Below are 13983 nucleotides of genomic sequence, written 5' to 3'. Positions count from 1 at the left end.
GAACCCAAAGGGGTCCAATATACTAGCATGCAGGTTTAATAGAGCTGTTCGGGAGGATTTAAACTAATCTGGCAGGGGGATGGGAACCAGAGTGATAGAGCTGAGGAAGAGGAAAACAGAAATAAATCAAAGATAGCATGCAAGAGAGATGACAGGAAGGACAGGGAGGAGATGAGGCATAGTCACAGCCAGTGGGATGATTTACAACAGAAAGCAACAAATACTGTTCTGAAAGTGTTATATTTGAATGCACACAGCATAAGAAGTAAAATGGACGATCTTGACATTCAGCTACAGATTGGCAAGCATGACATTGTGGCCACCTCTGAAACTTGGCTAAAGGATGGTTGCCATTGGGAGCTGAATGTCCAAAGATATACAGTGTATCAGAAAGATAGGTTGGTAGTCAGAGGGGGTGGTATGGCCCTGTGTATAAGAAATAATATTAAATCATTAGAAAGGGATGACATAAGATTGGAAGGTATAGAGTCTCTATGGGTTGAGTTAAGAAATGGCAAGGGTAGGGCCGGCTGGTGGCGCAATGACATCAGCGTCAGACCCGGGAGCAGAGGTTCCCGTGTTCGAAACTAGTCGGGTCCGCCCCCAAGTACGTTTTCCATCCATGCCGGGTTGAGTGTCAAGATCGCAGCTCGACCTCGTAAAATAAAGGGAAAATACTGTGAAAATGTCTGTGCGAGGAGTGGTGCACCACACAGTCTCTCTCTCACTCTGCACCATGTAAAAAGCCATGAAAAAGACATCATCACGGACGCACGCACAGACGCGCATGCTCACAGATGCACATGCACAGATTCACACGCACGCAGGCATACGCCAAAAAAAAAAAAAAGAAATGGCAAGGGTAAAAGGACTCTAACGTTAGTTATATACAGGCCTCCAAATAGCAACACACATCAAAGTTGCTGGTGAACGCAGCAGGCCAGGCAGCATCTCTAGGAAGAGGTACAGTCGACGTTTCAGGCCGAGACCCTTCGTCAGGACTAACTGAAGGAAGAGTGAGTAAGGGATTTGAAAGTTGGAGGGGGAGGGGGAGATCCCAAATGATAGGAGAAGACAGGAGGGGGAGGGATAGAGCCAAGAGCTGGACAGGTGACTGGCAAAAGGAGATACGAGAGGATCATGGGACAGGAGGTCCGGGAAGAAAGACAAGTGGGGGGGGGGGACCCAGAGGATGGGCAAGAGGTATATTCAGAGGGACAGAGGGAGAAAAAGGAGAGTGAGAGAAAGAATGTGTGCATAAAATAAGTAACAGATGGGGTACGAGGGGGAGGTGGGGCCTAGCGGAAATTAGAGAAGTCGATGTTCATGCCATCAGGTTGGAGGCTACCCAGACGGAATATAAGGTGTTGTTCCTCCAACCTGAGTGTGGCTTCATCTTTACAGTAGAGGAGGCCGTGGATAGACATGTCAGAATGGGAATGGGACGTGGAATTAAAATGTGTGGCCACTGGGAGATCCTGCTTTCTCTGGCGAACAGAGCGTAGATGTTCAGCAAAGCGGTCTCCCAGTCTGCGTCGGGTCTCGCCAATATATAAAAGGCCACATCGGGAGCACCGGACGCAGTATATCACCCCAGTCGACTCACAGGTGAAGTGTTGCCTCACCTGGAAGGACTGTTTGGGGCCCTGAATGGTGGTAAGGGAGGAGGTGTAAGGGCATGTGTAACACTTGTTCCGCTTACACGGATAAGTGCCAGGAGGGAGATCAGTGGTGAGGGATGGGGGGGGACGAATGGACAAGGGAGTTGTGTGGGGAGCGATCCCTGCGGAATGCAGAGAGAGGGGGGGAGGGAAAGATGTGCTTAGTGGTGGGATCCCATTGGAGGTGGCGGAAGTTACGGAGAATAATATGTTGGACCCGGAGGCTGGTGGGGTGGTAGGTGAGGACCAGCCTCCGGGTCCAACATATTATTCTCCGTAAATTCCGCCACCTCCAACGGGATCCCACCACTAAGCACATCTTTCCCTCCCCCCCTCTCTCTGCATTCCGCAGGGATCGCTCCCCACACAACTCCCTTGTCCATTCGTTCCCCCCCCATCCCTCACCACTGATCTCCCTCCTGGCACTTATCCGTGTAAGCGGAACAAGTGTTACACATGCCCTTACACCTCCTCCCTTACCACCATTCAGGGCCCCAAACAGTCCTTCCAGGTGAGGCAACACTTCACCTGTGAGTCGACTGGGGTGATATACTGCGTCCGGTGCTCCCGATGTGGCCTTTTATATATTGGCGAGACCCGACGCAGACTGGGAGACCGCTTTGCTGAACATCTACGCTCTGTTCGCCAGAGAAAGCAGGATCTCCCAGTGGCCACACATTTTAATCCCACATCCCATTCCCAGTCTGACATGTCTATCCACGGCCTCCTCTACTGTAGAGATGGAGCCACACTCAGGTTGGAGGAACAACACCTTATATTCCGTCTGGGTAGCCTCCAACCTGATGGCATGAACATCGACTTCTCTAACTTCCGCTAGGCCCCACCTCCCCCTCGTACCCCATCTGTTACTTATTTTATGCACACATTCTTTCTCTCACTCTCCTTTGTCCCTCTGAATATACCTCTTGCCCATCCTCTGGGCCCCCCCCCTTGTCTTTCTTCCCCGACCTCCTGTCCCATGATCCTCTCGTATCCCCTTTTGCCAATCACCTGTCCAGCTCTTGGCTCCATCCCTCTCCCTCCTGTCTTCTCCTATCATTTCGGATCTCCCCCTCCCCCTCCAACTTTCAAATCCCTTACTCACTCTTCCTTCAGTTAGTCCTGACGAAGGGTCTCGGCCTGAAACGTCGACTGCACCTCTTCCTAGAGATGCTGCCTGGCCTGCTGCGTTCACCAGCAACTTTGATGTGTGTTGCTTGAATTTCCAGCATCTGCAGAATTCCTGTTGTTTGCCTCCAAATAGCAGCCAGGATGTGGATTACAAATTACAGCAGGAGGTAGAAAAGGCATGTCAGAAGGGCAATGTCATGATAATCGTTGGGGATTTTAACATGAAAGTGAATTGAGAAAACCAGGCCAGTATTGGACCTCAAGAGAGAGAATGTGTAGAATGTCTAAAGGATGGCTTTTTAGAACAGCTTGTTGTTGAGCCCACAAGGGGATCAGCTGTGCTGGATTGGGTGTTGTGCAATGATCCGGAGGTGATAAAACAGCTTAAGGTTAAGGAAGCCTTAGGGTAGAGTGATCACAATATGATCGAGGTCACTTTGAAATTTGAGAAGGAGAAACTAAATTCCAATGTGTCGGTATTTCAGTGGAATAAAGGAAATTACAGTGGCATGAGAGGGGAACTGGCCAAGGTTGACTGGAAAGGGACACTAGAAGGAAGGACAGCAGAACAGCAATGGCTGGAGTTTCTGCGAAAAATGAGGGAAGTGCAAGACAGATATATTCCAAATAAGAAGAAATTTTTGAATGGAAGAAGGGCACTACCGTAGCTAACAAGTGAAGTTAGAGCCAAAGTAAAAGCAAAAGAGATGGGATACGAGGAGGCCAAAGCCAATGGGAAGATAGAGGATTGGGAAGTTTTTAAAAACTTGCAGAAGAAAACTAAGAAGGTCATTAGGAAGGAAAAGATGAATTATGAAAGGAAGCTGGCGACTAATATCAAAGAAGACACGAAAAGCTTTTCTAAGTATATAAAGGGTAAAAGAGAGTTGAGGGTAGATATAAGACTAATAGAAAATGATGCTGGAGATATTGTAATGAGAGACACTGAATACATATTTTGCATCAGTCTTCACAGTGGAAGACGTCTGCAGTACACCGGACATTCAAGGGTTTCAGGGAAGTGAAGTAGGTGCAGTGAGAATTATGACTGAGAAGGTACTCAGGAAGCTTAATGGTCTGAGGGTGGATAAATCTCCTGGACCTCATGGAATGCACCCTTGGGTTCTGAAGGAAGTAGCTGGAGAAATTGCGGAGGCATTAACAGTGATCTTTCAAGAATCAATAGATTCCGGCATTGCACCGGATGACTGGAAAAATGCAAATGTTACTCTGCTATTTAAGAAGGGGGTGGGAGGCAACAGAAAGGAATCTATAGACTTGCGAGCCTGACATCAGTGGTTGTAAAGTTGTTGGAATCAATTGTTACGGCTGAGATTACAGAATACCTGGAGGCACATGACAAGATAGGCCAAAGCCAGCACGGCTTCCTGAAAGAAAAATATCCTGCCTGATAAACCTACTGCAACTTTTTGAAGAAATTACAAGCAGGGTAGGCAAAGGAGATGCAGTAGATGTGGTGTACTTGAATTTTTAGAAGGCCTTTAACAAGGTGCCACACATGAGGCTCCTTAGCAAGATAAGAGCCCATGGAATTACAGGGAAGTTACTAGCATGGGTGAAGCATTGGCTGATTGGCAGAAACAGAGTAGGAACAAAGGGATCCTATTCTGGCTGGCTGCCGGTTACCAGTGGAGTTCCACATGGGTCATTGTTGGAACCACTGCTTTTTACGATGTATGTCAATGATTTGGACTATGGGATTAATAGATTTGTGGCTAAATTTGCCGATGATACAAATTTAAGTGGAGGAGTGGGTAATGTTGAGGAAACAGAGAGCCTGCAGAGAGACTTAGATAGTTTAGGGGAACGGACAAAGAAGTGGCAAATGAAATACAATGTTGGAAAGTGTATCGTCCTGCACTTTGATGGAAGAAATAAACGGGCAGACTATTATTTAGACTGAGAGCGAATTCACAATGCAGAGGTGCAAAGGGACTTGGGAGTCCTTGTGCAGGATACCCTAAAGGTTAACCTCCAAGTTGAATCAGTGGTGAAGAACGTGAATGCAATTTTGGCATTCGTTTCTAGAGGTACAGAATATAAGAGCAGGGATGTGATGCTGAGGCACTATAAGGCACTCGTGAGACCACACTTGGAGTATTGTGTGCAGTTTTGGGCTCCTTATTTTAAAAAGGATATACTTACATTGGAGAGGGTTCAGAGAAGATTCACGAGAATGATTCCAGGAATGAAAGGGTTACCATTTGAGGAACGTCTAGCTCTTGGGCTGTATTCCCTGGAGTTCATGAGAATGAGGGGGGATCTCATAGTAACATTCTGAATGTTAAAAGGCCTGAACAGATTAGATATGGTAAAGTTATTTCCCATGGTAGGGAAGTCTAGGACAAAAGAGCATGACTTCAGGATTGAAGAATGTCCATTTAGAACAGGGATGCGAAGAAATTACTTTAGTCAGAGGGTAATAAATCTGTGAAATTTGTTGTCACAAGTGGTTGTGGAGGCCAAGTCATTGGGTGCATTTAAGGCAGAGATAGATAGATTCTTGATTAGCCAGGGCATCAAAGGGTATGGGGAGAAGACAGGGGAGTGGGGACAACTGGAATAATTGGATCAGTCCATGATTGAATGGTGGAGCAGTCCAAATGGGCTGAATGGCCTATTTCTGCTCCTATATCTTATGGTCTTACGGACTGAGCCACGAACTTGACAGAGACCACAGGTCAATGCCATCTTGACCAGGAGTCTCACAACATCTAGGATATATGTACCTAATCAGGCTTCATGAATCACTTTTAGCACTTTAAGACCACCAGCATTTCTCCTTTGTAATATTGTTATGTTTCACTGCATCACTGTTCTCCTCCCTGAACTCTTGAGCATATAGCACAAGGAGCAATCTAGAGATTATAACCCTGGAGGTCCTGTTTTTTAACCTTCTGACTAATTCACTATATTCACTTTGCAAGACTTAAATCCTTTTCATACCTATGCAGATAGCAGCAATGTGCACAACGATCTCTGGCGGCTCATCCTCCCCCATGAGTTCTGCAATCACTAAAGACATATTTTACCATGTCACCAGGTCAACATACCATTTTAGAGTCTCACTTATGGCTACATAATGTTCCATCTGTCTTTCCCTACATTACAAAATTAACTGGAATTCAACTAACATCATACTATGTTACACTGTTATACTATGAAAAACTGTAAGAGCTGGAAAGGTGCAAAATTAAAGTAGGTTGTTATGCACAACTGTTCTACAATAGAGACATACCACCACCACCACTACTACTACAAAATTGACTCAGGCCTAGGGGGCTGGTGTCAGGCACAATGACAGACTCTCCACTTCTTTCTCTCCTTCATCAGAGTGTCCAGTTCATCTACATTAGCCACGCCACTGTCTTCTAGGAGTGTGTTGACCATAGTCTTCGGAGGGCGTCCAGGGTTCATCCTCCCCTGCTTGGGCTCCCATATGATGACTAGGCTGGCAGGTAGCTCAGGGTGGCGTAGACAGTGCCCCGCTAGCTGCAGTCTTCACACCTCGATTTTAGTGGTGAGCATCGGTATGTTATCATAGAGCTCGACGTTCGTCATGTGCTGTTGCCAACTCATCCGGAGCATTCATGTATAGCAACCATCTAGAGACTTTCGCATAGTTTTGGTGAGTGTCCACGTCTCACATCCGTACGTGAGAAAGGACTCTATGACTGCTATGAAGATCCTCTTTTTAAACCCTCTGGTCAGGTTCAACTTCCAGATTTCCTTCATGTCATTCATAGCCCTCCACGCCAGCGCTTTCCGTATCTTTATGTCCTTCTCCGCACTCATCATTCTTAACATGAGGTACTTGTAGTCAAAGACTTTCTTAATGGCATCATTCTTTACAGTCTTGAGAGTACCTTTGTCGCAGTTAAACGCCATGTACTCTGTCTTTTTAGCGTTTAGGTGAAGTCCAACTTTATTGCACTCAATTTCCACTTTTGTCAGTAGCTGCTATGCTTCCTCCATCTGGTCAGAGAGCAGAGATACAAGAGACTGCAAATGCTGGAACCTGAAACGAGAAACTAATGGAAAACTCAGAATCAAGCAGCATCCCTGAAGGTAAAGGGATGGAGGTGTTTTGGGTTGAGACCATGCATCAGGACTCCACAATCACAAGCAAGTTATGATCTATATCAACAGATCTAACATAGACTGTGTTCAAGAAAAGCTTGGTCATCATGTCAACCCTCTTCTCATTCTCCTTTACGGCAGTACTTCACCTCACCTCCAACAAACTCTCTTTTAGGGAGAAGTTCATCTCGAGGTCAAGCAGTAAACCTTATCACTTCAGCTCTGGTAAAAGGATCATTCCAACTATGGACGTCAAGTAGACAATATAAACAATATAGGCATGTAGACAATATTTCCATATCCACACATTCTGAGTTTGAGCTCTAAACCATTGTTGATTTCTTCAAAGAAGTGAACTAGAAGACAGGCTTTATATTAAACAGATGGAAGAGAAGGGACTTTTACCAAGCTGCTCTTGCAATCAGAATCAATCTTGAGACTCTGAACAACTTTCCACAATGCAGGATGAATAAATCAAGGAAGGCAAATGTCAACAATAAACTCCAACCCAAACTCCAGTGCACCAAAACAGTCTTTGCTTACTTGAGGAAAAAGGTTACTGACAGTCAAAACCTCAAACTTAGCAGTAAACTTATGACCCATTTAACAGCCCACTCTACCCTTTGGAGGCATAAGCAATTTACAGTAGGCACTGGAGAGGTACCACCAGTGTTGCCTTTGCAAAATCATCCAAATCCACTGACAAGAAATGTGGACCAATATCAGTGTCCTCTTCCCGATCAGAATCACCAGCTTTTGACATCTGCTTGTGATTAATCTGCTCCAGTGTGTGAATCACACTAGCCACATGTCTGACACTGGACTCCTGAAACAAGCATATAATCCTAAATTTTACAACTGCAAGCAAAAGTTACTAGACTCAAAACCATTCAAGCTTCAAGATGACTTCAAGTAACTCAAGATTCTCCAATTGCTGCATGTAGAGTGCATGTGCAAATAACCAAACAATAGTGCAAACAACCTGCTCCTATCTATGCCATTAATCAACACCTGTCCCACTTCTGTCAGACCTGAACCCCAAAAAATTGAATCTTCCTTAACCCAATGAACTGCCTAAGAAGAAAAGAAAAATATTTACTACATTATGCATTAAATAGAATTGCTAAAACCTTGCATTGGTTTTGACATGCTCAAAGCCAATCTGAGATCTTAATGCAGAAAAGAGTTCTAAATGCTTTAAATACTACATTATCTGTTAAACATGAAACAGATTCCATAATGATATTTACAAGATAAACTGTCCTGAGGGAAACTAACAGTAAGACCCATTGCAGAGGAACTATTATTATTTCCCAGCTTTTATTTGCTCCACACGTTACCTTTACAAGGACAAGTTAGGTAGACAACATACTAAAGATTCATTTACTTTCATATGGGTCACCACCATTCAAAAGAATTGGAAATTCAAACTATTCTCTCTCTGCTGCAATAAATAATCTAAGTTGATCCACAGTTTTTCTTCATTCTGCTAATAAATTATACCTTTGTTATTTTCCTTATTGAAAGTTAAAAGGATTAATGTATAAGCTAATATCTATCTGAAAATTATTCAAATTTTCTTTCTTCATAGGCCACTTTGGTTTATACTCTAATGAGGGGTTCACACCTTTTTTATGCCATGAACCAATACTATTAAGCAAGGCATCTGTGAACCCTAGGTTGGGAATCCATTTGAATACCATCCAGTAAATTTCATTGGTATGATTGTAAAAAACATAATATTAACGTTTTGCATTATAAGCTTCAGGTATTTTGTATGAAGTTTCAGCTTATTTATTGATAAGGTTAGTATTCATAATAATTCCAAGGTATAATTAATTGTATTGACTTATACTTATCAAAATTAATTTCACAATAAATTGTTTTAAGCTGTCTAGAAACAAGATGTGTTTTATGAGGCCTTATCTGGATGTGAAATCAATGATGTATTGCAGTTAAAAGCAGGATGTTTGTGACACAGATTTTCAGTGCATTTATAGCAGGGGTCCCCAACCATTTTTGCACTGCGGACCGGTTTAATATTGACAATATTCTTGCGGACCGGCAGTCAAATACGTTGTATTTACCCAGAAAAAGACTACAATGACCATGAAACCTTGCGCGGGCACCAGTGCGCATGCGCGTCGTGACCTGTCGCCATTTATTCCCCCCTGCAAATTCTTTTTGGCGATTCTGTTTGGCGGGGGGGGTGTCAGTCACAACCAGAATATAAGCGATAAGTGGCTAATACACTCAATTTTGTTTCTAAAAGGGTTTATCTAACGAATTTAATATTAAACACAGAGCATATTTTCCTCGCATGAATATAGCGATAAGTCAATTATCAGGGGAGCTTGAAGTAAGTGTTGAACGAACTTCCAGTAGAAGTGGCAGAAGCAGGTTCGATATTATCATTTAAAGTAAAATTGGATAGATATATGGACAGGAAAGGAATGGAGGGTTATGGGCTGAGTGCAGGTCAGTGGAACTAGGAGAGAGTAGCGTTCGGCACGGACTAGAAGGGCCGAGATCGCCTGTTTCCATGCTGTAATTGTTATATGGTTATATAAGTAAGTCAATAGCATTATAACATTTTAAGTAACGTTTGGATATTAAACACACAGCACATATTTTCCCCGTATGAACATATAAAATCATTGCAACACACCAATTTCGCTGAATCAGTGGGAGCCCTGGGCTTGTTTCCCTGCAACAAGATGGTCCCATCGAGGGGTGATGGGAGACAGCGATACTCGAACGGGGTTCCTTATGTCCAGTCTATTCCGCAATTCAGTTTTCGTTGCATTCATTACAAAAAACTCCACTTTGCAGAAAAATGTTGGAAATGGAAGCAACGTTTTCAGTGCTTTCGTGGCTATCTCAGGATATTTAGCCTTGACTTTGATCCAGAATGCCGGCTGGGATGTTGTGTCAAACATACTTTTCAGCCTGCCGTTATTTGCAAGCTCGAGGAGTTGATCTCCTTCCCACGCTGACATAGATGATGTGTGTGTAATGACCTCGTGTGTGTTCAAGCTCAACAGTGGGCGTGACAGGGAATGAGGAAAGATGCAGCTGACTCATATCACCAAATCATATCATTTCCACGCGGCCCGGTAGCAAATGCTTTGCAGCCCGGTAGTCGGGGACCGCTGATTTATAGCACCAAAAGTAGAGTTCTGCCTGGGACATTCATATAGCTGGATGTGTTTTTCTTTAATTCAGATTTTAACAAGCAAGTTATTTTCAGTTATACAGTCACTCAGATGTCTAATGCAAATTGGCAAGCCCAATGTTGGCTGCTAAAACAGCCAGAACCAAGAATTCCTTTTACTTACTGAGGGAAATATACTTTTTTTTACTCAAGCAAAGCCAGATTTAATGAATCCAACATTTTCATAAACCTAAAAAAAAACTGAGTCAAATTTAAACTTGACCAATATTTACAGTTTGCAGTTACATTAACTCTTATGAAATACATAAAATAAATCTAAGAATGATCTAGCAACTGTTATGCAGTGTCATGACAATTCAAATCATCATCTTGATTTTTTTAAATAGTAATACAATTCAGCAACCTATCTCTTTACAGAAATTGGAAAAATTGTTGTATCATTTAAAACTCCATTGGTTGAAATATGCCAAGTTGGCCTGTATTGGGTACATCTGGTATAGACCATAATCGTAGACTTTGTTCCGTACTTTCAGTTCTTGCAAAACCTGTCTAAGCTGAATGTGCTTACAATAGGTGAATCCATCAATTTCACAAGCAGAATAGCCAGTTCTTTCAGAACATGAGTACTATGGTGCATGACTTTGACTTAAAAAGACCCTGTCTACTGAAAGTTAAACATTGTGGTTAAACATCTGTTATTAGTATTCATCTGCATATACAGTGGATTTCAGTTAATTGGGCCATCAGTAAATCGGGGCAGCTGCTTATTTGGAACAACACTAAAGAATAAAAACTAATTGAGAAAATAGCCTGGATTCCCTTTGTTTATTTGGGACCCATGCCACTGAACTGAGGCAGGAACTGCTTCGGAACAGTTTCTAACTAGAGTCAATCACGTGCACTTGCATGACTGTTAGACGCTACATGGTGCTCTAACAGTCTTTGAATAGCATCAGTTGCCTATGTTTGTGTTCAAAAAGAAGCGCTTTTTGTCACGGAGAGTATTGGAAAATGCAAATGCATGCATTGTATTTTCTATGTATTACAATATTTATTCAACAGTATTTACTCAAATGCACACATTGTATTTTCTATATTTACTATGTAACCACTGCTAGCTGAATAGAAGGTATTCACTATGTAGCAGCCATGACTTTTGACCTGTTCACTATTAATTCATGTAGAGAACTAGAATGAAACCAAGTAGAAAGATAACGGTGGTGAGTAAGGTGATGAAATATGTGGCAGTATGTCAACACAAGACTAATTAAGAAATGACTGTGGTCAGGGATGAGAGGACATATGGTCTAAAATGTAAACTAGGACATAATTAAGTTGGGGAGTAAAACAATAGTGGAAAGTTGAGAGTGGATATATTGATATGTAATCACAGGCCAACTGGATATGATAATGTAGCTAAGATAGGAAAATTGCTATAAAAAGTGCTGTATACAAGCCTCGACGGGCAGTCAGCTACTAGCTTTCTGATTGTCTCAGCTTTGATTTGCAAATTAAAGTTTAAAACTTCTTGACGAGTTTTCTGCGTCTCCTTGTCGTTTGTGAGAAACGAGAAACCACGACAATAGCTGGCAAGAAATAAACAGTAAGACAATTCAGAACTATTTTGCTCACTGTGGTTTCAAGTATTCAGGCTTGGAGATGCCAGAAACATCTGAGAGTGAAAATAAAGCAATTCTGCTACTTCTTCAAGTTAGAAAATACAAAGAATTACTGTATTAACAATCATCTTGAATGCGGCAATGAAAATAAAGATTTGGGCGATGTATTCATTGACAGCATTGTATGAAGGCAGTCCATTATCTGCACTAGGTGTCTGCGTTGATTTTGTTCACTCACAGTCAAAGAATGCGACGTAGATGAATAACTCCATCGATAAGTATTAGGAACTAATACACAGTTTTATAATACTGCAGTAGTAATGGCAGTGTTCTAATTTGTTCTGCATTTCTTTTAAGTACACAATTTGTTACTCAGTTTATCTTTTTATACCTTTTATAATTACTTCCATGAAACTTCAGCTATTTAGGGCAGTCGCTCAGTTGGGCCAAAATGAACTGGTTGCAATATGTCCTGATTATCTGGAATCCACTGTATATATTGTCCTGAATTCTGCAAGACCCAATTAAATATTTGATATAGGTCAGAAATGTCCCGATGTGATAACACATAGGCATGATTGAAGGGTAATTGCTTTCATACATTATGCAAACCTTTCAATATATGTACAATGTAATTTAATTGAAAAACATTACGGCTTTTTTACCTGCTGGATATCTTCAGGTAAAGGGTGAACAGGGATATGGCGTTCCATATTGCTCTGTTTAGGTAGAAGCTCAGAACTGCTCCACATTACCATATATCTGCTACTGCACCAATGACAATAAAGAAAGGCTTCAATTATGATACTTCATTTTCTTAACCACAGAATACTCTAAAATGCTTTACAACTAAATATATAATGCAGGAAAATTGGCAGCCAATTTTGCACATTTCTTTTAATGTGTTAACAACAAGAGGTACAGTTTTATTGGGAGGTAGTCTAACTGGAATAAAAATTGACCAGGACACGAGCAATATTTTACAGAATAAACTGCTGGAGGAACTCAGCAGCATTGTGGAGGGAAAAGGATAGTCCATGCTTTGGGTTGGGATTCTTGATATAAACTAAACTCATTTTAAAGAGGCAAGGAGGAGGAGGGCTGGAGCAAAAGCTGGGAAAAGGTAGCTTGGTCCAGATGAGGAGGAGTGATTGGTAGATAGAGCAGGAAAGAGTGGAAATAGATAGGGGTAGCAAAGGGCTGTAGATGATGGAATCTAATAGAAAAGGAAGGTTCAGCTTTGACCCAAGTAAGGAAAGTGGAGTGGGTAGTTGGTAATAGTGGGGATAAAGAACATAGTGGAAGGGGTCTATGCTTGATGGGCAGATGGAGTAGGTGAAGGAGGAGAAAGAAACTCTGTGATAGAAATTTGGGATGGAGAGGTGGATTATATGTAGGAGGAACTGGTTAGATCAGGAGAATCACTCACCTAAGGAATCACACAGAATACTGCCTCAAAAGTCTGCAGCTCCAGTCATGAAATACTGCTTCAGTACAGTTTAAGATTTACAGCCAAAGTGTTTGTGTTGGAATCAATGGAGCAGGACTGAAGCCCATATTTGAGTGAAAGCTGAATCAAATATATGGTAACAAAAATGTGTAAAATGCAGAATAAGTGTCAATTTTAAAGACTGTTGTCTATCTCCTTAAGCCTGTGTCATTATTGCTTGAATGCAAAAGCAAATTAAATGTGCAGCTGTAAAATAAAAATTCTTTGGCCAGACAATGACAAATCACAATGAGTAACAGCAATGTCTTGGGCATGCCACAACTCTGTGAAGTATTCCAGACTTCTGTAAAATTCCTGTATGACAGCAGTCACAGAAGTTGAAAATTACAGAGTATCTTACATTTTAACAGTTTACAGACAAGTTGCTATATTATGTACAATATCCACATTTTTGATAATTCTTGGAAGAAAGCAGGATCATTCACATTGTGGCATATAATCTGACAGCATAAAAATAAGCAGGTATTCATGTTAGTAAATGAAATTGTTAAACTATTCTTCAGATATTAGCAAAAGTGATTTCACGTATCATTGACAAATTGTTAAAATGTAATGGAAAATTTTATTCATTATAGAAAATTATCACAACATTTTCTGGCATTTTTCTCACTTTAGATAACAGGGTGTCTTTAGATTGTTATCACAATATCGAAACAAAGATAAACAATAAAAATATTAACAATAGGTGAACTAGCATTATATCCCCTTATATTGGTCTAGATTTGGGATGATTCAAATTGTAAACAACACCAAGAAATCAGTGTAAAGAATAATAAATGATCATTA

At 41.6% G+C, this 13983-nt stretch overlaps 1 protein-coding gene across 3 annotated transcripts in view; it reads right to left on the bottom strand.

The window, feature by feature from the left end:
- Window positions 1-12450, bottom strand: part of lekr1 (Leucine-, glutamate- and lysine-rich protein 1) — a 192961-nt gene extending 180511 nt beyond the window's left edge. For all 3 annotated transcript variants that reach the window (XM_072254578.1, XM_072254577.1, XM_072254579.1), the window contains exon 1: window positions 12353-12450. In XM_072254578.1, the coding sequence (XP_072110679.1) occupies window positions 12353-12445 (93 nt within the window). In that variant the 5' untranslated portion in view covers window positions 12446-12450. The remainder of the gene's footprint in view (window positions 1-12352) is intronic.
- Between the last annotated feature and the right edge of the window lie 1533 nt (window positions 12451-13983).

Source organism: Mobula birostris, chromosome 4 (genome assembly GCF_030028105.1).
Source record: "Mobula birostris isolate sMobBir1 chromosome 4, sMobBir1.hap1, whole genome shotgun sequence".
Lineage (NCBI taxonomy): Eukaryota > Metazoa > Chordata > Chondrichthyes > Myliobatiformes > Myliobatidae > Mobula > Mobula birostris.
Note: the sequence above shows the minus strand (reverse complement) of the source record. Positions and strands in the feature narration are given on the sequence as shown.